The 21341-nt window shown below is 39.2% G+C and overlaps 1 protein-coding gene across 1 annotated transcript; it reads right to left on the reverse strand.

Annotated features, from left to right (window-relative positions):
- Nucleotides 1-8139: 8139 nt before the first annotated feature.
- LOC132214713 (elongation factor 1-alpha 1-like) lies at nucleotides 8140-9902 on the reverse strand. The gene has a single exon (XM_059662066.1). It carries the CDS (start codon nucleotides 9832-9834, stop codon nucleotides 8446-8448), a length of 1389 nt encoding a protein of 462 aa, XP_059518049.1. The 5' UTR covers nucleotides 9835-9902; the 3' UTR covers nucleotides 8140-8445.
- Between the last annotated feature and the right edge of the window lie 11439 nt (nucleotides 9903-21341).

Here is a 21341-nt window from a genome sequence, read left to right on the forward strand (position 1 = left end):
AACGCCCTAACCTTTGGAATAGAAATTGATAGGATTAAAATCAACTGGTATAAATACAGATGTAACTAGACAATAAAAGACAGAACCTGGCTGGAGATCCTGGCTAGAACCTGGCTGGATAACATGGCTAGGCTGCTGATCAACTGAACGCTGTCTCCGTGTCATTCCTTCTTCGATGACTCCATCCACACATTTGGGAACCCCTGGACCTGCTGGTGCTGGACCCCGACACACAAAGAATAAAAATGGCTACAAACAGGTACCTATCAATAATAACTTTAAATATAAACTGACTAAATGCTCCAATCAAAAGACATCGAGTGGCTGAATGGATAAAAAAAAAAAAAAAATGACCCATATATTTGCTGTCTACAAGAGGCCCACCTCCCTCAGAACAAGGGAGTCTCACAGACTGAAAGTGAAGGGATGAAAAAATATATTTCAGGCAAATAGAAATGAAAAAAAAGCTGGGGTAGCAATACTTATATCTGACAAAATACACCTCAAAGTGAAGGCCATAACAAGAGATAATGAAGGCCACTTAATAATACTAAGGGATCAATATAACAAGAGGATATAACCCCGGTAAGTATATATGCACCCAATGCAGGAGAACCCAAATACATTAAAAAATCCTGGAAGATATCAAGGGAGAAATCAACAATAAGATCACAGTAAGGGACTTTAATACCCCACTGAAATCACTGGATAAATCCTGAGGACAAAAAATCAGCAAAGAAATAGCAATCCTAAATGACAAACTAGAGCAGATGGACTTAATTGACATCTTCACAAGAATTCACCCCCAAGCCATGGAATATACGTTCTTCTCAAGTCCACATGGAACATTTTCAAAGATAGACCACATATTAGGTCACAGACAAAGTCTCTCCAAATTCAGGAAGACTGAAATCATATCAAGCATCTTGTAAGACCAAAATGGCATAATATTAGAAATAAACTAAACAATCCAAAAAATTCAAACAATTGGAAGCTGAATAGCATGCTATTAAACCAGCCGTGGGCAAACTACGGCCCGTGGGCCGGATCCGGCCCGTTTGAAATGAATAAAACTAAAAATAAAAAATAAAAAAAGACCGTACCCTTTTATGTAATGATGTTTATTTTGAATTTATATTAGTTCACACAAACACTCCATCCATGCTTTTGTTCTGGCCCTCTGGTCCAGTTTAAGAACCCATTGTGGCCCTCGAGTCAAAAAGTTTGCCCACCCCTGTATTAAACAATGGTTGGGTTACCAAAGAGATCAAAGAGGAAATTAAAAACATCCAGGAAACGAATGACAATGAAAACACAACAACCCAAAATCTATGGGACACAGTGAAAGCAGTCCTGAGAGGGAAGTTTATAGCTATACAAGCTTACCTCAAAAAAAAAAATGGTAATAAATCATCTAACTCTATAACTCAAAGAATTAGAAAGACAGCAACAAGAAAAGCCCAGAGTGAGCAGAAGGAAGGAGATAATAAAAATCAGAGCAGAAATACATGACATACAGAGACCAAAAAAACAACACAAAAGATCAATGAAACCAAAAGCTGGTCCTTTAAAAGGATAAACAAGATTGATGAACCTCTAGCCAGGCTCACTAAGAAGCAAAGAAAGAGGACCCCAAATAAACAAAATCAAAAATGAAAGGGCAAAATAACAACAGACCACACAGAAATACAAAGAATTGTCATAAAGTATAACTCTATTCCAACAAACTATACAACCTAGAGGAAATGGATGTATTCCTAGGAAAATACAACCTTCCAAAACTCAATCAGGGAGAATCTAAAAATCTCAATAGACCAACAACTATGGAGGAAATTAAAGCAGTCATCAAAAAGCTTCCAGCAAACAAAAGCCTGGGGCCAGATGGCTTCACAGGGTAGTTTCAAGGAAGAACTAAAACCCATCCTCCTCAGAATTATCCTAAAAAAATTCAAGAGGAAGGAACACTTCCAAGCTCATTCTATGAAGCCAGAATTACACTAAAACCAAAACCAGATAAAAACAACACAATGAAAGAGAATTACAGGCCAATATCCCTCAGGAACATAGATGCCAAAATCCTCAACAAGATTCTAGCAAATCGGATCCAGCAGTACATCAGAAAGATCATAAACCATGACCAAATAGGATTTATCCCAGGGATGCAAGGATGGTACAATATCTGCAAACCAATAAACTTGATACATCACATAAACAAATTGAGAGATAAAAATTGCAGTCATATCAATTGATGCAGAAAAAGCATTTGACAAAATCCAACACCCTTTCTTGATGAAAAAAAAACTCTCAGCAAAATGGGAATAGAGGGATTATAACTCAACATAACAAAAGCCTTATATGACAAATCTACAGCCAACATCATACGCAATGGGCAAAACTAAAACCATTCTGCCTAAGAACAGGAACGAGACGGGGATGCCCACCTTCACCACTCCTGTTCAACATAGTTCTGGAAATGCTAGCCATAGCAAGTAGACAAGAAGAAAAAATAAAAGTTCTCCAAATTGGAAAAGAAAACGTAAAACTGTCAGTATTTGAAGATGACAAGATACTGTACATAGAAAACCCTAAAGACTCCATCAAAAAATTATTAGACTTAATAAATGAATTTCACAATGCAGCAAGATGCAAAATTAAGGCCAAAAAATCCATGGTATTTTTACACACCAATAGTGAATTTATAGAAAGAGACAATTAAAAAACAATCCCATTTACCATCCCACCAAAAAAATTAAGATACCTAGGAATAAACTTAACTAAGAAGGTAAAAGACCTGTACCCAGAAAACTACAGGACAATTAAAAAAGAGATAGAGGAAGGCATAAACAGATGGAAGAACATACCGTGTTCATGGATTTGATAGAATCAACATCATTAAAATGTCCATACTACCCAAAGCAATCTATAGATTCAATGCACTCCCCATTAAAATACCAATGGCATATTTCACAGACCAAGAACAAACTCTCCAAAAATTCATCTGGAATAAAAAAAGACCCCAAAGAGATTCAGCAATCCTGAGAAAAAAGAACAAAGCAGAAGGGATCACAATGCCAGATAACAAGCTGTATTACAAAGCCACTGTTCTCAAAACTGCCTGGTACTGGCACAAGTGCAGACATAAAGATCAATGGAATATAATAGAGAGCCCAGAAATCAACCCGAACCAATATGCTCAATTAATATTTGACAAAGGAAGGAAGAACATACAATGGAGTCAAGATAGTCTCTTCAATAACTGGTGTTGGGAAAATTGGACAGATATATGCAAAAATGAAACCAGACCACCAACTTACACCATACACAAAAATAAACTCAAAATAGATAATGGACTTAAACATAAGACAGGAAACCATAAAAATATTAGAGGAATCCAAAGGCAGCAAAATCTCAGACATATGCCAAAACAGTATCTTCACTGATACAGCTCCAACGGCAATGGAAACTAAGGAAAAAATAAACAAACAGAACTACATCAAAATAAAAAGCTTCTGATCAGCAAAAGAAACCATCAACAAAACAACAAGAAAGTCCACTGCATAGGAGAACATATTAGCCAATGTTATTACTGATACGGGTTTAATTTCCAACATTTACAGAGAATTCACACAACTTAACAAAAGGAAGATAAACAACGCAATCAAAAAATGGGCAATAGATCTAAATAGGTACTTTTAGAAAGAGGACATAAGGAAAGCTGAGAGACAAAAGAAAATATGCTCAAAGACACTAATCCTCTGAGAGATGCAAATCAAAACAACAATGCGGTACCATCTCACACCTGTCAAAATGGCTGTCATCAACGAACTACAAGTTCTGGCGAGGATGTGGAGAAAAAGGAACCCTGGTGCACAGCTGGTGGGAATGCAGACTGGTGCAGCTACTGTGGAGAACAGTATGAAGTTTCCTCAAAAAACTAAAAATGGAACTCCCATTTGACCCAGTGAACTCCCACTTCTAGGAATATATCCCAAGAAACTAGAAACACCAATCAGAAAGGATATATGCACCCCCTATGTTCATAGCAGCACAATTTACAATAGCTAAGATATGGAAACAGCCTAAGTACCCATCAGCAGATGAGTGGATTAAAAAACTGGTATATCTACACAATGGAATACTATGCTGCGGTAAAAATATAGAAGGAACTCTTACTATTTGCAAGCATGGATGGAACTGGAGAGCATTATGCTAAGTAAAATAAGCCAGTCAGGGAAAAATAAATATCACATGATTTCACTTATTTGTGGAATACAATAAACAACATGAACTGATGATCAAAAACAGATCCAGAGTCAGAGTATAATTGATCAGACCGTCAAACCTCAGAGGGAAGGTAGGGGAGGGTGGAGGTAGGCAGAGAGATCAACCAAAGGATTTGTAAGCATGCATATAAGCCTAACCAATGGACATAGACACCATAGGGGTGAGGTCATGAGTGGGGGTGGTGAGAGAGTAATAGGGGGATAAGGACACATATGTAATACCTTAATCAATAAAGAAAAAAATAAAAAGGAAAACAGTACAAGGGATCTCTGGGACAACATAATTGTGACAACATTTAATCATAGCAGTACCAGAAGAAGAAGAAAGAGAATAAGGAATTGAGAACTTTATTTTTTATGACTGAAAAGTTCCCTAACTTGGAAAAGAAAATAGAAATAGATGTCCAGAAAGCACAGATAGTCCAGAACAAAATGAACCCAAAGAGGCCTACACCAAGACACATCATAATTAAAATGGTAAAGGTTAAAGACAGAGAGAGAATCTTAAAAGCAGCAAGAGAAAAGCATTTAATTACCTATCCAGGAGCACCCATATGACTGTCAGCTCATTTCTCAACACAAATTTTGCAGGCCAGAGGAAATGACAAGAAATATTCAACATGATGAGAAGCAAAGACCTACAACCAGGACTATACTACTCAACAAGGCCATCCTATCCCATATAATAAAAGGGTAATATGCAAATTGACCCTAACAGCAGAACAACTGAGAATGACTGGTTACTATGACACACACTGACCACCAGGAGGCAGATGCTCAATGCAGGAGCTGTCCCCTGGTGGTCAGTGTGCTCCCACAGGGGGAGCTCTGCTCAGCCACAAGCAGGCTGATGGCTGACAGCACAGTGGTGGTGGCAGGAGCCTCTCCCGCCTCCTCAGCAGTGCTAAGGATGTCCGACTGCAGCTTAGGTCTGCTCCCTGCTGGTAAGTGGACATCCCTCGAGGGCTGCTGGGCTGCCAGAGAGATGTCTGACTGCCAGCTTGGGTACGATCCCCCAGGGAGCGGGCCTAAGCCAGCAGATGGACATCCTCCGAGGGGTCTCAAACTGCAAGAGGGCATAGGTCAGGCTGAGGGACCCCCCCAAGTGCACAAATTTTTGTGCACTGGGCCTCTAGTCATTTATAATTGAAGGAGAGATAAAGACTTCCCAGAAAAGAAAAAGTGAAAAAAGTTAATCACCACCAAACTAGTATTACAAGAAATGTTAAAGATTTCTTTAAAAAGGGAAGAAAAGAACATAAATATGAATTCAAAAATGGAAATAATTATATATACCTATCAATAATCACTATAAATGCAAATAACTTAAATAATCCAATCAAAGACATTAGATAGATGAATGCATAAGAAAATAAGTCAATACACATTTTGTCTACAAGACACCCTCATCAGATCCCAAAACACACAGAGACTGAAAAGGATGGAAAAAAAAAGTCATGCAAAAGGAAATAAAGAAAACTGAGGTAGCAATACTTATATCAAGCAAAATAGATTTTAAACCAAAGATTATATAAGAGATAAAGAAGGGCATTACATAATGATAAACAGATCAATCCAACAAGAGGACATAAACCTTATAAACATTTATACACCTTATGTAGAAGCACTTAAAATGTACTGGCGAATATTGACAAACATAAAGGGAGAGATTGACAGTAATACAGTCATAGTCAGGGAGTGTAACACCCCACTGACTTCCAGTCAGAAAAACAAGGTAACAGCAGTCTTGATGTGGTTTCTCTTTTTTTCTTTCATTTTGCTGTGCATGTGAACTTACTCTCAATCTAGAAACTCATGTCCTTCAGTCTGGAAATTTTTCTTTAATCTTCTTTAATCTTGAATAACTCCTCAATTTTCATTTTTTTCCTAAATTCCTATTAGTTAAATTCAGGCTGTCTTGGATTCATCCCCTAATCTTATCTTTTATCTATTTTCTATCTTTTTATTGTTTTATTACATTTTCTGAAAGATATTTCTAACTTTATCTTGAACTATGATTTTATTTTTGAAAATATTTGCTAAATTCCTAAGAGCTCCTTTTGTTTATTGAACATTTTTAGAGATAGATGACATTTTGGCGGGGTTTTTTAAAAAAAAACACAACCATATCAATATTTGAAAGTATTACAGATACCCCCTTATGCCCCCTATTGATCCCCTCCACCAGGCTCCTGTCCCCTCCCTAGGCCTTCTCTGCACTATTACCTGTCCATGAGCTATGCATATATGTATATAAGTATTAAATGTTTCTTGTTTAAAACATTGTTTGTGTTTCTTGAGGCAATATCATTTTTTAGTTCTTTCAGAATATTAATTACATTTACTTATTTGTTTGTTTTCTACCTGCTGCCTCTGAATTCATTTTTTCCTGTTTATTTGGATCACACAAAGACTTTTGTTAGGTATTTGGTGAACTCTGGTGATAGATTCATGCATAACCCTGACATATTAAGAAATTGAATAAGGACTGTGTGTATGTGACTCCTTGACTAGTATTAGTCCTTATATATGATAATTGACAGGGAGAGAGAAAGATATGGAGATAGATGATAATGATAGATAGATGATAGATAGATAGATAGATAGATAGATAGATAGATAGATAGATAGATAGATAGATTCCTGTCTGTGGAGTATAAATCTGAGAATTGAGTGGCAGAAAGAAGATAGTTGAGGTGAAGGAGGCAGGAGGAGTCAGACTTTCAATGACTTCCCTATTTTCAGTCTAGCATCCCACTCCTACTCTTAGCTCAGCCAATGTTCAACCCAAAAGAACTCCTCCATCTTCACCTCTCTATAGATCAAGCCTACCACCTACTGTTAAATAAAGTTAGAACAGTTATCCTGCTGCACGGGCTGAGAGAAGGGATCTAAGAGTCTAAAAATGCTAATAGACTTTAAACAATCCTCCTACTCTTAGCTCCACTTTCCTTTACTTATTTATTTATTTATTTTTTTTGGAGTGCTTCCTAGGTGCTACCTTATTCTTTTTTTTTAAATTGTTTTATTGCTTAAAGTATTACAAAGAGTATTATACATGTCTCCTTTTTTTTCTCCCCCTTGACCCTCCCCTAGCCTCCCATGCCTCTCAGTGTCTTGTGTCCATTGGTTATGCTCGTATGCATGCATACAAGTCCTTCGGTTGATCTCTTACCTCCCCCACTCCCAGCCCTCCCCAGCCTTCCCGCTGTAGTTTGACAGTCTGTTCGATGTTGCTCTGCCTCTGTATCTATTTTTGCTCATCAGTTTATAATGGTCTTAATTATCCATAAATGAGTGAGATCATGTGGTATTTTTCTTTCTCTGACTGGCTTATTTCACTTAGCATAATGCTCTCCAGTTCCATCCATGCTGTCGCAAATGGTAAAAACACCTTCTTTTTTATGGCAACATAGTATACCATCCTGTAGATGTACCACAGTTTTCTAATCCATTCATCTGCTGATGGGCACTTAGGCTGTTACAGATATTAGCTATGGTGAATTGTGCTGCTATGAACATATGGGTGCATATATCCTTTCTGATTGGTGTTTCTGATTTCTTGGGATATATTCCTAGAAGTGGGATCACAGGGTCAAATGGGAGTTCCACTTTTAACTTTTTGAGGAAACTCCATACTGTCTCCCATAGTGGCTGCACCAGTCTGCATTCCCACGAGCAGTGCATGAGTGTTCCTTATTCTCCACATCCTCTCCAGCACTTGTCATTTGTTGATTTGTTGATGACAGCCATTCTGACGGGTGTGAGATGGTACCTCATTGTTTTCATTTGCATTTCTCGGATGATTAGTGACTTTGAGCAAGTTTTCATATGTCTCATGGCTTTCTGAATGTCCTTTTTTTTTTTCTCATTAAACTTTGTTATTTTAATGGGTCTCAAAATTCTGTGACAGATTTTTGGTCATGTTGTTTCCATTAAAAAGTACTGATTTTAAAAACTAATAACTTAAAAACTGCCACACACACAAAAGAACCAAATGGTCCACAAAACATTCTCCTTTCCTTCTGAAGGTTTTACGATGCATTGTAATCATTAACCAGTCTTTTACTATTAAACTTAAATGGCCAATTGAGACAAACAGTTCTGAGACCATTCTTCCACCACTGATTAAGACTGGGGTGGCAGGTGTTGGAAATAATATTCATTTAGCCTTCTGAGCTTTCTGGGCAGACTTGGTGACTTTGCCAGCTCCAGCTGCCTTCTTGTCCACTGCTTTGATGACACCCACAGCAACAGTCTGTCTCATGTCACGAACAGCGAAACGGCCTAGAGGAGGGTAGTCAGAGAAGCTCTCAACACACATGGGCTTGCCAGGAATCATATCAACGATGGCAGCATCACCAGATTTCAAAAACTTGGGGCCATCTTCCAGCTTTTTCCCAGAACGACGGTCAATCTTCTCCTTCAGCTCAGCAAATTTGCAAGCAATGTGAGCTGTGTGACAATCCAGCACAGGTGCATATCCAGCACTGATCTGGCCTGGGTGGTTCAGGATAATCACCTGAGCTGTGAAGCCAGCTGCTTCCATTGGTGGGTCATTTTTGCTGTCACCAGCCACACTGCCACGGCGAACATCTTTGACAGACACGTTCTTGACGTTGAAGCCCACATTGTCCCCAGGAAGAGCTTCACTCAAAGCTTCATGGTGCATTTCAACAGACTTTACTTCAGTTGTAACGTTGACTGGAGCAAAGGTGACCACCATGCCGGGCTTGAGAACACCAGTCTCCACTCGGCCCACAGGGACAGTCCCAATACCACCAATTTTGTAGACATCCTGGAGGGGCAGACGCAGGGGCTTGTCAGTTGGACGAGTCGGTGGCAGGATGCAATCCAGAGCTTCAAGCAGCGTGGTTCCACTGGCATTGCCATCTTTACGGGTGACCTTCCATCCCTTGAACCAAGGCATATTAGCACTTGGCTCCAGCATGTTGTCACCATTCCAACTAGAAATTGGCACAAATGCTACTGTGTCAGGGTTGTAGCCGATTTTCTTAATGTAGGTGCTGACTTCTTTAACAATTTCCTCGTATCTTTTCTGGCTGTAGGGTGGCTCAGTGGAATCCATTTTGTTAACACCAACAATCAGCTGTTTCACACCCAGTGTGTAGGCCAGAAGGGCGTGCTCACGGGTCTGCCCGTTCTTGGAGATACCTGCTTCAAATTCACCAACACCAGCAGCAACAATCAGGACAGCACAGTCAGCCTGAGATGTGCCCGTAATCATGTTTTTGATGAAGTCTCTGTGCCCTGGGGCATCAATGATGGTCACGTAATACTTGCTGGTCTCGAATTTCCACAGGGAGATGTCAATGGTGATACCGCGCTCCCGTTCGGCCTTCAGTTTATCCAAGACCCAGGCGTACTTGAAGGAGCCCTTCCCCATCTCAGCAGCCTCCTTCTCGAATTTCTCGATGGTTCTCTTGTCGATGCCCCCACATTTGTAGATCAGGTGGCCGGTAGTGGTGGACTTACCGGAATCTACGTGTCCGATGACGACGATGTTGATGTGAGTCTTTTCCTTTCCCATCTTGGGTTTGAGTTAGCGGTGGTTTTCACAACACCTGTGTTCTGGCGGCAAACCCGTTGCGAAAAAGCTCCTCTTTTGAAAAGTGTCTATTTAGGTCCTTTGCCCATTTTTTTTATTGGATTGTTTATCTTCCTTTTGTTAAGTTGTATGAGTTCCCTATAAATTTTGGAGATTAAACCCTTTTTGGTGATAACATTGGCAAATATGTTCTCCCATTCAGTGGGCTTTCTTGTTGTTTTGTTGATGGTATCTTTTGCTGTGCAGAAGCTTTTTATTTTGATGTAGTCACATTTGTTTATTTTCTCTTTAGTTTCCAATGCCCTATGAGCTATATCAGTGAAAAAATTGCTTCGGCGTATGTCTGAGATTTTGTTGACTTTGGATTCCTCTAGTATTTTTATGGTTTTCCGACTTACATTTAAGTCCTTTATTCATTTTGAGTTTATTTTTGTGTATGGTGTAAGCAGGTGTTCTAGTTTCATTTTTTTTTTGCATGTATCTGTCCAATTTTCCCAACACCAGTTATTGAAGAGACTGTCTTGACTCCATTGTATGTTCTCGCCTCCTTTGTCAAATATTAATTGAGCATACTGGTTCAGGTCGATTTCTGGGCTCTCTATTCTATTCCATTGATCTTTATGTCTGTTCTTGTGCCAGTACCAGGCAGTTTTGAGAACAGTAGCTTTGTAATACAGCTTGATATCTGGCATTGTGATCCCACCTACTTTGTTATTCTTTCTCAGGATTGCTGCAGCTATTCAGGGTCTCTTTTTATTCCAGATGAATTTTTAGAGAGTTTGTTCCAGATCTGTGAAATATCCTGTTGGTATTTTAGCGGGAAGTGCATTGAATTTATAGATTGCTTTGGGTAGTATGGACATTTTAATGATGTTGATTCTACCAATCCAAGAACATCGTATGTTCTTCCATCTGATTATGTCTTCCTCTATCTCTTTTTTCAACGTCCTGAAGTTTTCTGAGTAGAGGTCTTTTACCTCTTTAGTTAAGTTTATGACTATGTAGCTTAATTTTTTTTGGTGCAATGGTAAACGGGATTGTTTTTTTAGTCTCTCTTTCTGAAAGTTCACTATTGGTGTATAGAAATGCCTCAGATTTCTTGTGGTTAATTTTGTATCCTGCTACATTGCCAAATTCATGTATTAAGTCTAGTAGTTTTTTGATGGAGTCTCTAGGGTTTTGTATGTATAATATCATGTCATCTGCAAATAAGGACGGTTTTACTTCCTCTTTTCCAATTTGGATGCCTTTTATGTCTTCTTGTCTAATTGCAATGGCTAATACTTCCAATGCTATGTTGAACAGGAGTGGTGAGAGTGGGCATCCCTGTCTTGTTCCTGTTCTTAGGGGAAATGGTGTTAGTTTTTGTCCATTGAGGATGATGTTGGCCGTGGGCCTGTCATATATGGCTTTTATTATGTTGAGGTATGATCCTTCTACTCCCGCCTTGCTGAGAGTTTTTATCAAAAATGGGTGTTGAATTTTGTCGAATGCTTATTCTGCATCAATTGATATGACCGTGTGGTGTTTTTCTTTCAATTTGTTTATGTGATGTATCACGTTTATTGATTTGCGGATATTGTACCATCCTTGCATTCCTGGGATAAATCCTACTTGGTCATGGTGTATGATCTTTCTGATGTACTGCTGGATCCGATTTGCTAAGATTTTGTTGAGGATTTTGGCATCTATGTGCATGAGGGATATTGGCCTGTAATTCTCTTTCATTGTGTTGTCTTTACCTGGTTTTGGTATTAGGGTGATGCTGGCTTCATAGAATGAGCTTGGAAGTGTTCCTTCCTCTTGGATTTTTTGTAGTAGTCTGAGGAGGATAGGTTTTAGTTCTTCCTTGAATGTTTGGTAAAACTCCCCTGTGAAGCTGTCTGGTCCTGGGCTTTGGTTTGCTGGAAGCTTTTTGATGACTGCTTCAATTTCTTCCATAGTTATTGGCCTATTGAGATTTTTAGATTCTTCCTGATTTGATTGAGTTTTGGAATGTTGTATTTTTTAGGAATTTGTCCATTTCCTCCAGGTTGTCTAGTTTGTTGGAGTACAGCTGTCCATAGTATTTATTTTTTTGAGTCTTTTTTTTTATTGTTTAAAGTAATACAAAGGGTATTACATATGTGTCCATTTCTTCCCCCCCCCCGCCCTAGACAGTCACCTAGCCTCCCCTATCCCCCAGTGTCTTATGTCCATTGGTTATGCTTATATGCATGCATACAAGTCCTGTGGTTGATCGCTTACCCACCTACCTCCTGTCCGTCAACCCTCCCCGGCCTTCCCGCTGCAGTTTGACAATCTGTTTGAGGCAGCTCTGCCTCTGTATCTATTATTGTTCAAAAGTTTATAATGGTCTCTCTTATCCACGAATAAGTGAGATCATGTGGTATTTTTCCTTCATTGACTGGCTTATTTCACTTAGCATAATGCTCTCCAGTTCCATCCATGCCGTTGCAAATGGTAAGAGTTCCTTCCTTTTTAGAGCAGCATAGCATTCCATCGTGTAGATGTACCACAGTTTTCTAATTCATTCATCTACAGATGGGCACTTAGGCTGTTTCCAGATCTTAGCTATGGTGAATTGTGCTGCTATGAACATAGGGGTGCATATATCCTTTCTGATTGGTGTTTCTGGTTTCTTGGGATATATTCCTAGAAGTGGGATCACAGGGTAAAATGGGAGTTCCATTTTCAGTTTTTTGAGGAAACTCCATACTGTCTTCCATAGTGGCTGCACCAGTCTACATTCCCACCAGCAGTGCACAAGTGTTCCTTTTTCTCCACATCCTCTCCAGCACTTGCCGTTTGTTGATTTGTTGATGATAGCCAGTCTGACAGGTGTAAGATGGTACCTCATTGTTGTTTTGATTTGCATCTCTCGGATGATTAGTGACTTTGAGCATGTTTTCATATGTCTCTTGGCTTTCTGAATGTCCTCTTTTGAAAGGTGTCTATTTAGGTCCTTTGCCCATTTTTTGATTGGACTGTTTATCTTCCTTTTGTTGAGTTGTATGAGTTCCCTATAAATTTTGGAGATTAGGCCCTTATCAGATATGTCGTTGGCAAATATGTTTTCCCACACAGTGGGTTTTCTCGTTGTTTTGTTGATGGTTTCTTTTGCTGTGCAGAAGCTTTTTATTTTGATGTAGTCCCATTTGTTCATTTTCTCTTTCGTTTCAAGTGCCCTAGGAGCTGTATCAGTGAAGAAATTGCTTCGGCATATGTCTGAGATTTTGTTGCCTTTGGATTCTTCTAGAATTTTTATGGTTTCCTGTCGTACATTTAAGTCCTTTATCCATTTTGAGTTTATTTTTGTGTATGGTGAAAGTTGGTGGTCTAGTTTCATTTTCTTGCATATATCTGTCCAATTTTCCCAACACCATTTATTGAAGAGACTATCTTGGCTTCATTGTATGTTCTTGCCTCCTTTGTCAAATATTAATTGAGCATATTGGTTCGGGCCGATTTCTGGGCTCTCTATTCTATTCCATTGATCTATATGCCTATTCTTGTGCCAGTACCAGGCAGTTTTGAGAACAGTGGCTTTGTAATACAACTTGATATCTGGTATTGAGATCCCACCTACTTTGTTCTTTTTCAGGATTGCTGCAGCTATTCGGGGGTCTTTTTTTATTCCAGATGAATTTTTGGAGAGTTCGTTCTAGATCTCTGAAGTATGCCGTTGGTATTTTAATGGGAAGTGCGTTGAATTTATAGATTGCTTTGGGTAGTATGGACATTTTAATGATCTTGATTCTACCAATCCATGAACACGGTATGTTCTTCCATCTGTTTATGTCTTCCTCTCTTTTTTCAACGTCCTGTAGTTTTCTGAGTAGAGGTCTTTTACCTCTTTAGTTAAGTTTATTCCTAGGTAGCTTAATTTTTTTGGTGCGATGGTAAACGGGATTGTTTTTATAATCTCTCTTTCTGAAAGTTCACTATTGGTGTATAGAAATGCCTCAGATTTCTTGTGGTTAATTTTGTATCCTGCTACATTGCCAAATTCATGTATTAAGTCTAGTAGTTTTTTGATGGAGTCTCTAGGGTTTTGTATGTATTATATCATGTCGTCTGCAAATAAGAACAGTTTTACTTCCTCTTTTCCAATTTGGATGCCTTTTATTTCTTCTTCTTGCCGAATTGCAATGGCTAACACTTCCAGTACTATGGTGAACAGGAGTGGTGAGAGGGGGCATCCCTGTCTTGTTCCTGTTCTTAGGGGAAATGGTGTTAGTTTTTGTCCATTGAGGATGATGTTGGCCGTGGGCCTGTCATATATGGCTTTTATTATGTTGAGGTATGATCCTTCTACTCCCGCCTTGCTGAGCGTTTTTATCAAAAATGGGTGTTGAATTTTGTCGAATGCTTATTCTGCATCAATTGATATGACCATGTGGGTTTTTTCTTTCAATTTGTTTATGTGATGTATCACGTTTATTGATTTGCGGATATTGTACCATCCTTGCATTCCTGGGATAAATCCTACTTGGTCATGGTGTATGATCTTTCTGATGTACTGCTGGATCCGATTTGCTAAGATTTTGTTGAGGATTTTGGCATCTATGTGCATGAGGGATATTGGCCTGTAATTCTCTTTCATTGTGTTGTCTTTACCTGGTTTTGGTATTAGGGTGATGCTGGCTTCATAGAATGAGCTTGGAAGTGTTCCTTCCTCTTGGATTTTTTGTAGTAGTCTGAGGAGGATAGGTTTTAGTTCTTCCTTGAATGTTTGGTAAAACTCCCCTGTGAAGCTGTCTGGTCCTGGGCTTTGGTTTGCTGGAAGCTTTTTGATGACTGCTTCAATTTCTTCCATAGTTATTGGCCTATTGAGATTTTTAGATTCTTCCTGATTTGATTGAGTTTTGGAATGTTGTATTTTTTAGGAATTTGTCCATTTCCTCCAGGTTGTCTAGTTTGTTGGAGTACAGCTGTCCATAGTATTTATTTTTTTGAGTCTTTTTTTTTATTGTTTAAAGTAATACAAAGGGTATTACATATGTGTCCATTTCTTCCCCCCCCCCCGCCCTAGACAGTCCCCTAGCCTCCCCTATCCCCCAGTGTCTTATGTCCATTGGTTATGCTTATATGCATGCATACAAGTCCTGTGGTTGATCGCTTACCCACCTACCTCCTGTCCGTCAACCCTCCCCGGCCTTCCCGCTGCAGTTTGACAATCTGTTTGAGGCAGCTCTGCTTCTGTATCTATTATTGTTCAAAAGTTTATAATGGTCTCTCTTATCCACGAATAAGTGAGATCATGTGGTATTTTTCCTTCATTGACTGGCTTATTTCACTTAGCATAATGCTCTCCAGTTCCATCCATGCCGTTGCAAATGGTAAGAGTTCCTTCCTTTTTAGAGCAGCATAGCATTCCATCGTGTAGATGTACCACAGTTTTATAATTCATTCATCTACAGATGGACACTTAGGCTGTTTCCAGATCTTAGCTATGGTGAATTGTGCTGCTATGAACATAGGGGTGCATATATCCTTTCTGATTGGTGTTTCTGGTTTCTTGGGATATATTCCTAGAAGTGGGATCACAGGGTAAAATGGGAGTTCCATTTTCAGTTTTTTGAGGAAACTCCATACTGTCTTCCATAGTGGCTGCACCAGACTACATTCCCACCAGCAGTGCACAAGTGTTCCTTTTTCTCCACATCCTCTCCAGCACTTGCCGTTTGTTGATTTGTTGATGATAGCCAGTCTGACAGGTGTAAGATGGTACCTCATTGTTGTTTTGATTTGCATCTCTCGGATGATTAGTGACTTTGAGCATGTTTTCATATGTCTCTTGGCTTTCTGAATGTCCTCTTTTGAAAGGTGTCTATTTAGGTCCTTTGCCCATTTTTTGATTGGACTGTTTATCTTCCTTTTGTTGAGTTGTATGAGTTCCCTATAAATTTTGGAGATTAGGCCCTTATCAGATATGTCGTTGGCAAATATGTTTTCCCACACAGTGGGTTTTCTCGTTGTTTTGTTGATGGTTTCTTTTGCTGTGCAGAAGCTTTTTATTTTGATGTAGTCCCATTTGTTCATTTTCTCTTTCGTTTCAAGTGCCCTAGGAGCTGTATCAGTGAAGAAATTGCTTCGGCATATGTCTGAGATTTTGTTGCCTTTGGATTCTTCTAGAATTTTTATGGTTTCCTGTCGTACATTTAAGTCCTTTATCCATTTTGAGTTTATTTTTGTGTATGGTGAAAGTTGGTGGTCTAGTTTCATTTTCTTGCATATATCTGTCCAATTTTCCCAACACCATTTATTGAAGAGACTATCTTGGCTTCATTGTATGTTCTTGCCTCCTTTGTCAAATATTAATTGAGCATATTGGTTCGGGCCGATTTCTGGGCTCTCTATTCTATTCCATTGATCTATATGCCTATTCTTGTGCCAGTACCAGGCAGTTTTGAGAACAGTGGCTTTGTAATACAACTTGATATCTGGTATTGAGATCCCACCTACTTTGTTCTTTTTCAGGATTGCTGCAGCTATTCGGGGTCTTTTTTTATTCCAGATGAATTTTTGGAGAGTTCGTTCTAGATCTCTGAAGTATGCCGTTGGTATTTTAATGGGAAGTGCGTTGAATTTATAGATTGCTTTGGGTAGTATGGACATTTTAATGATCTTGATTCTACCAATCCATGAACACGGTATGTTCTTCCATCTGTTTATGTCTTCCTCTCTTTTTTCAACGTCCTGTAGTTTTCTGAGTAGAGGTCTTTTACCTCTTTAGTTAAGTTTATTCCTAGGTAGCTTAATTTTTTTGGTGCGATGGTAAACGGGATTGTTTTTATAATCTCTCTTTCTGAAAGTTCACTATTGGTGTATAGAAATGCCTCAGATTTCTTGTGGTTAATTTTGTATCCTGCTACATTGCCAAATTCATGTATTAAGTCTAGTAGTTTTTTGATGGAGTCTCTAGGGTTTTGTATGTATTATATCATGTCGTCTGCAAATAAGAACAGTTTTACTTCCTCTTTTCCAATTTGGATGCCTTTTATTTCTTCTTCTTGCCGAATTGCAATGGCTAACACTTCCAGTACTATGGTGAACAGGAGTGGTGAGAGGGGGCATCCCTGTCTTGTTCCTGTTCTTAGGGGAAATGGTGTTAGTTTTTGTCCATTGAGGATGATGTTGGCCGTGGGCCTGTCATATATGGCTTTTATTATGTTGAGGTATGATCCTTCTACTCCCGCCTTGCTGAGCGTTTTTATCAAAAATGGGTGTTGAATTTTGTCAAATGCTTATTCTGCATCAATTGATATGACCATGTGGGTTTTTTCTTTCAATTTGTTTATGTGATGTATCACGTTTATTGATTTGCGGATATTGTACCATCCTTGCATTCCTGGGATAAATCCTACTTGGTCATGGTGTATGATCTTTCTGATGTACTGCTGGATCCGATTTGCTAAGATTTTGTTGAGGATTTTGGCATCTATGTGCATGAGGGATATTGGCCTGTAATTCTCTTTCATTGTGTTGTCTTTACCTGGTTTTGGTATTAGGGTGATGCTGGCTTCATAGAATGAGCTTGGAAGTGTTCCTTCCTCTTGGATTTTTTGTAGTAGTCTGAGGAGGATAGGTTTTAGTTCTTCCTTGAATGTTTGGTAAAACTCCCCTGTGAAGCTGTCTGGTCCTGGGCTGAGGTTTGCTGGAAGCTTTTTGATGACTGCTTCAATTTCTTCCATAGTTATTGGCCTATTGAGATTTTTAGATTCTTCCTGATTTGATTGAGTTTTGGAATGTTGTATTTTTTTAGGAATTTGTCCATTTCCTCCAGGTTGTCTAGTTTGTTGGAGTACAGCTGTCCATAGTATTTTTTAACAATCATTTGTATTTCTGTGGGGTCTGTTGTTATTTCCCCTCTATCATTTCTGATTTTGTTTATTTGGCTCCTCTCTCTTTGCTTCTTGGTGAGCCTGGCTAGAGGTCCGTCAATCTTGTTTATCCTTTCAAAAAACCAGCTCTTAGTTTCATTGATTTTCTGTATTATTTTTTTGGTCTCTATGTCATTTATTTCTGCTCTAATCTTTATTATCTCCTTCCTTCTGCTCACTCTTGGGTTTTCTTGTTGCTCTCTTTCTAATTCTTTGAGATATAGAGTTAGATGATTTACTACCATTTTTTCTCGTTTTTTGAGATCGGCCTGTAGAGCTATAAACTTCCTTCTCAGGACTGCTTTCATTGTGTCCCATAGGTTTTGGATTGTTCTGTTTTCGTTGTGATTAGTTTCCAGGATGTTTTTAATTTCTTCTTTGATCTCATTGGTAACCCAATCAATATTTAATAACATGCTATTCAGCTTCCAAGTTTTTTAGTATTTTGGGTTGTTTTTATTGTAGTTTATTTCTAATATTATGCCCTCATGGTCTGAGAAAATGCTTGGTATGATTTCAATCTTCTTGAATTTGAAGAGACTTTGCCTGTGACCCAATATATGGTTTATCTTTGAAAATGACCCATGTGCACTTGAGAAGAATGTTTATTCTGTGGGTTTAGGGTGAAATGTTCTGAAGATGTCAATTAATTCCGTCTGATCTAGTAAGTCATTTAGGATTGCTGTTTCTTTGCTGATTGTTTGTCTAGAGGATTTATCCAGTGATGTCAGTGGTGTATTAAAGTTCCTTACTATGATTGTATTGTTGTCGATCTCTCCCTTGGTATCTTCCAGGAGTTTTTTTATGTATTTTGGTGCTCCTGCATTGGGCGCATATATGTTAATCAGGGTTATATCTTCTTGTTATATCGATCCCTTTAGTATTATGAAGGCCTTCCTTATCTCTTGTTATGGCCTTCACTTTGATGTCCATTTTTTCTGATATAAGTATTGCTACCCCAGCTTTTTTTTTATTTCCATTTGCCTGAAAGATATTTTTCCATCCCTTCACTTTCAGTCTATATGAGTCCCTTATTCTGAGGTGGGTCTCTTGTAAACAGCAAATATATGGGTCATATTGTTTAATCCATTCAGCCATTCGATGTCCTTTGACTGGAGCATTTAGTCCATTTACGTTTAAAGTTATTATTGAAAGGTACTTGTTTGTAGCCATTTCTTTTTGTGTGTGTGTGTGGCTGTTTTCTTTCTGAGCTTTTTATTTCTTCTTTTTACACCAGTCCCTTTAGCATTTCTTGCATTGCTGGCTTGGTGGTGATAAACTCTCTTAACCATTTTTGTCTGTGAAGCTTCTTATCTCCCCTTCAAGTTTGAATGATAGCCTTGCTGGATAGAGTATTCTTGGATTCAGTCCTTTGCTTTGCATCACTTTGTAAATTTCCGTCCATTCTTTTCTGGCCTGATTTGTTTCTGTTGAGTAATCATTTGATAATCTAATGGGAGATCCCTTGTATCTTTCCGTCTCTCTCTTGCAGCCTTTAAGATTCTCTCTTTGTCCTGAACATTTGCCATGAACATTAATGTGTCTTGGCATGGGTCTTTTTGGGTGCACCTTGTTTGGGACTCTGTGTTTGTGTGACTTTTTCTTCCCCACCTCAGGGAATTTTTCTGATATTATTTCTTCCAATAGGTTTTCTAACACTTGTTCCTCTTTCTATTGTTCTGGCACCCCTATTATTCTTATGTTGTTTTGTTTCATGTTGTCCCATAGCTCCCTTAGGCTCTCCTCCTGTCTTTTAATTTTTTCTCCAGTTGCAGTTCAGTTTGGGTGTGTTTTGTTTCCCTGTCTTCCAGTTCACTAATTCGGTCCTCCGCTTCTCCTACTCTACTATTGAAACTTTCAATGGTGTTTTTTATTGCAGCTATATCACTCTTCATTTCTTCTTGGTTCTTACATAAGTTGTTGATTTTTTCATCTGTTTCTTCTTGATTCTTGCATAAACTGTTGATTTTTTCCTCCACCTGGTTTATGCACTTAGGACCCTTAATCTGAATTCTTTTTCTGACATGTTGCATTTCTCTGTTCCACTGAGCTGCTTTTCTGGTGAGTCCTCCTTTTCTTTCCTTTGGGGGTTTCTTTGTCTACCCATGTTTTATCTCACCAACAGATCTAGATGTTGAGTCATTCGGGGGCTGCTACTTGGGTGGCTGAGGCTCCTCGGGCTGCAGTTGCTCCTTGGGCGGTTGTGGTAGCAGTTGCTCCTCAGTTGGCAGCAGCTCCTCTGGTGGGTGCTGTTCACAGCCCTGGTGGCTCCTCTGGCTGGTGGGGGGAGGCTTCTCATACAGCTGCTGTTCCTCAGACAGAGGGTGTGCTGATCACGAGGCTGCTGTTCCTTGGATGGGGGCAGGCTACACACGCAGCTTCTACTCCTTGAACTGGGACGGACTGCTCACATGGCTGCTGATCCTTTGATGGGGGCTGGCTGCCCACTGCTGTTGTTCCTCTGATGTGGTGGGCTGCTTTTGGGGCTACTGCTCCTTGGTCTTGGGTAGGTTGATTGCAAGTCTGCTGCTCCTCGGATGGGGGTGGGCTGCTTGCACGGCTGCTGCTCTTTGGACAGAAGTGAGCTGCATGCGTCGCTGCTCCTCCTCTCCAGGTGTCTGGTTATGTGGCTTGCTCTCTAGCACTTTAGCCAGAAAGGATAAAATTCACCTTAACAAGACATGACTCAAGGGAAACAAAGCATGAATGTATTCACGACACCGATAACCCCAATATAAGTGACCACCTGAGAAAAGAGAATTAGGATAGAGAAAAGAGAGTACAAATGATATCTAAGAGAGAGAGCGAGAGAGAACAGAAAAAAAAAGATAGGAGAGAAAATAAAAAGGAATATAGATAGATAGATAGATAGATAGATAGATAGATAGATAGATAGATATACACACACACACACACACATATATATATGGAGAAAACACCACAGAACCAATAGATAAACCAAACAAATACAAACACCCAGTAAAGAGGGTGGGGCATGATCTGTAGAGGCTGAGCTGATATACAAGAAATAAGGTTAAGAATTGGATAAATATGGGGAGGACCTCACTTCAGTATAGCGGAGGTAGAAAAGGGATGAGTGAATAAGAAGAGACAGAAAGGGAACAAAATAATATATTTGTAAAAAATTTATTTTAAAAAATGGTATAAAAATAGAGTTTGTAGCTCCATGGAACCATAAAGGACACACTCAGGGGGCAGACTCAGTGAACACCAAAGCCACACTGAAGCAAGTCTTGCCCCGGAGGGGTGTCTCCAGCACAGAAGTTCTCCCATTGCAGACACAGCTGATTCTCACAGCCAATTGGCCTGGAGGTCAATTCCTCCCAGTGATACCTACAACAATCAAGGCTTAACTACAACAAGACTGTGCACAAAGCCCACAAGGGGGTGCACCAAGAGTGTCCTCCTCAGGTAATTGGGGAGGCTGAACCACTGGGCCCTAGAAGACACTTAGCACAGAAAACCACTTTATCAACACAGGGAAGCATAAAAAATGTGGAGACAAAGAAAAAGGACACAAGTGACAGAAATGGAGGAAAGCAAACTACTGGATATAGAGTTCAAAACCACACTTTTAAGGTT

The sequence above is a fragment of the Myotis daubentonii genome, chromosome 13 (assembly GCF_963259705.1).
Source record: "Myotis daubentonii chromosome 13, mMyoDau2.1, whole genome shotgun sequence".
In the NCBI taxonomy this organism is placed as follows: domain Eukaryota; kingdom Metazoa; phylum Chordata; class Mammalia; order Chiroptera; family Vespertilionidae; genus Myotis; species Myotis daubentonii.

Bases quoted from the DNA above. Each gene is read 5' to 3' on its own strand.
- LOC132214713 (XM_059662066.1), bottom strand. From the start codon at position 9,834: ATGGGAAAGGAAAAGACTCACATCAACATCGTCGTCATCGGACACGTA.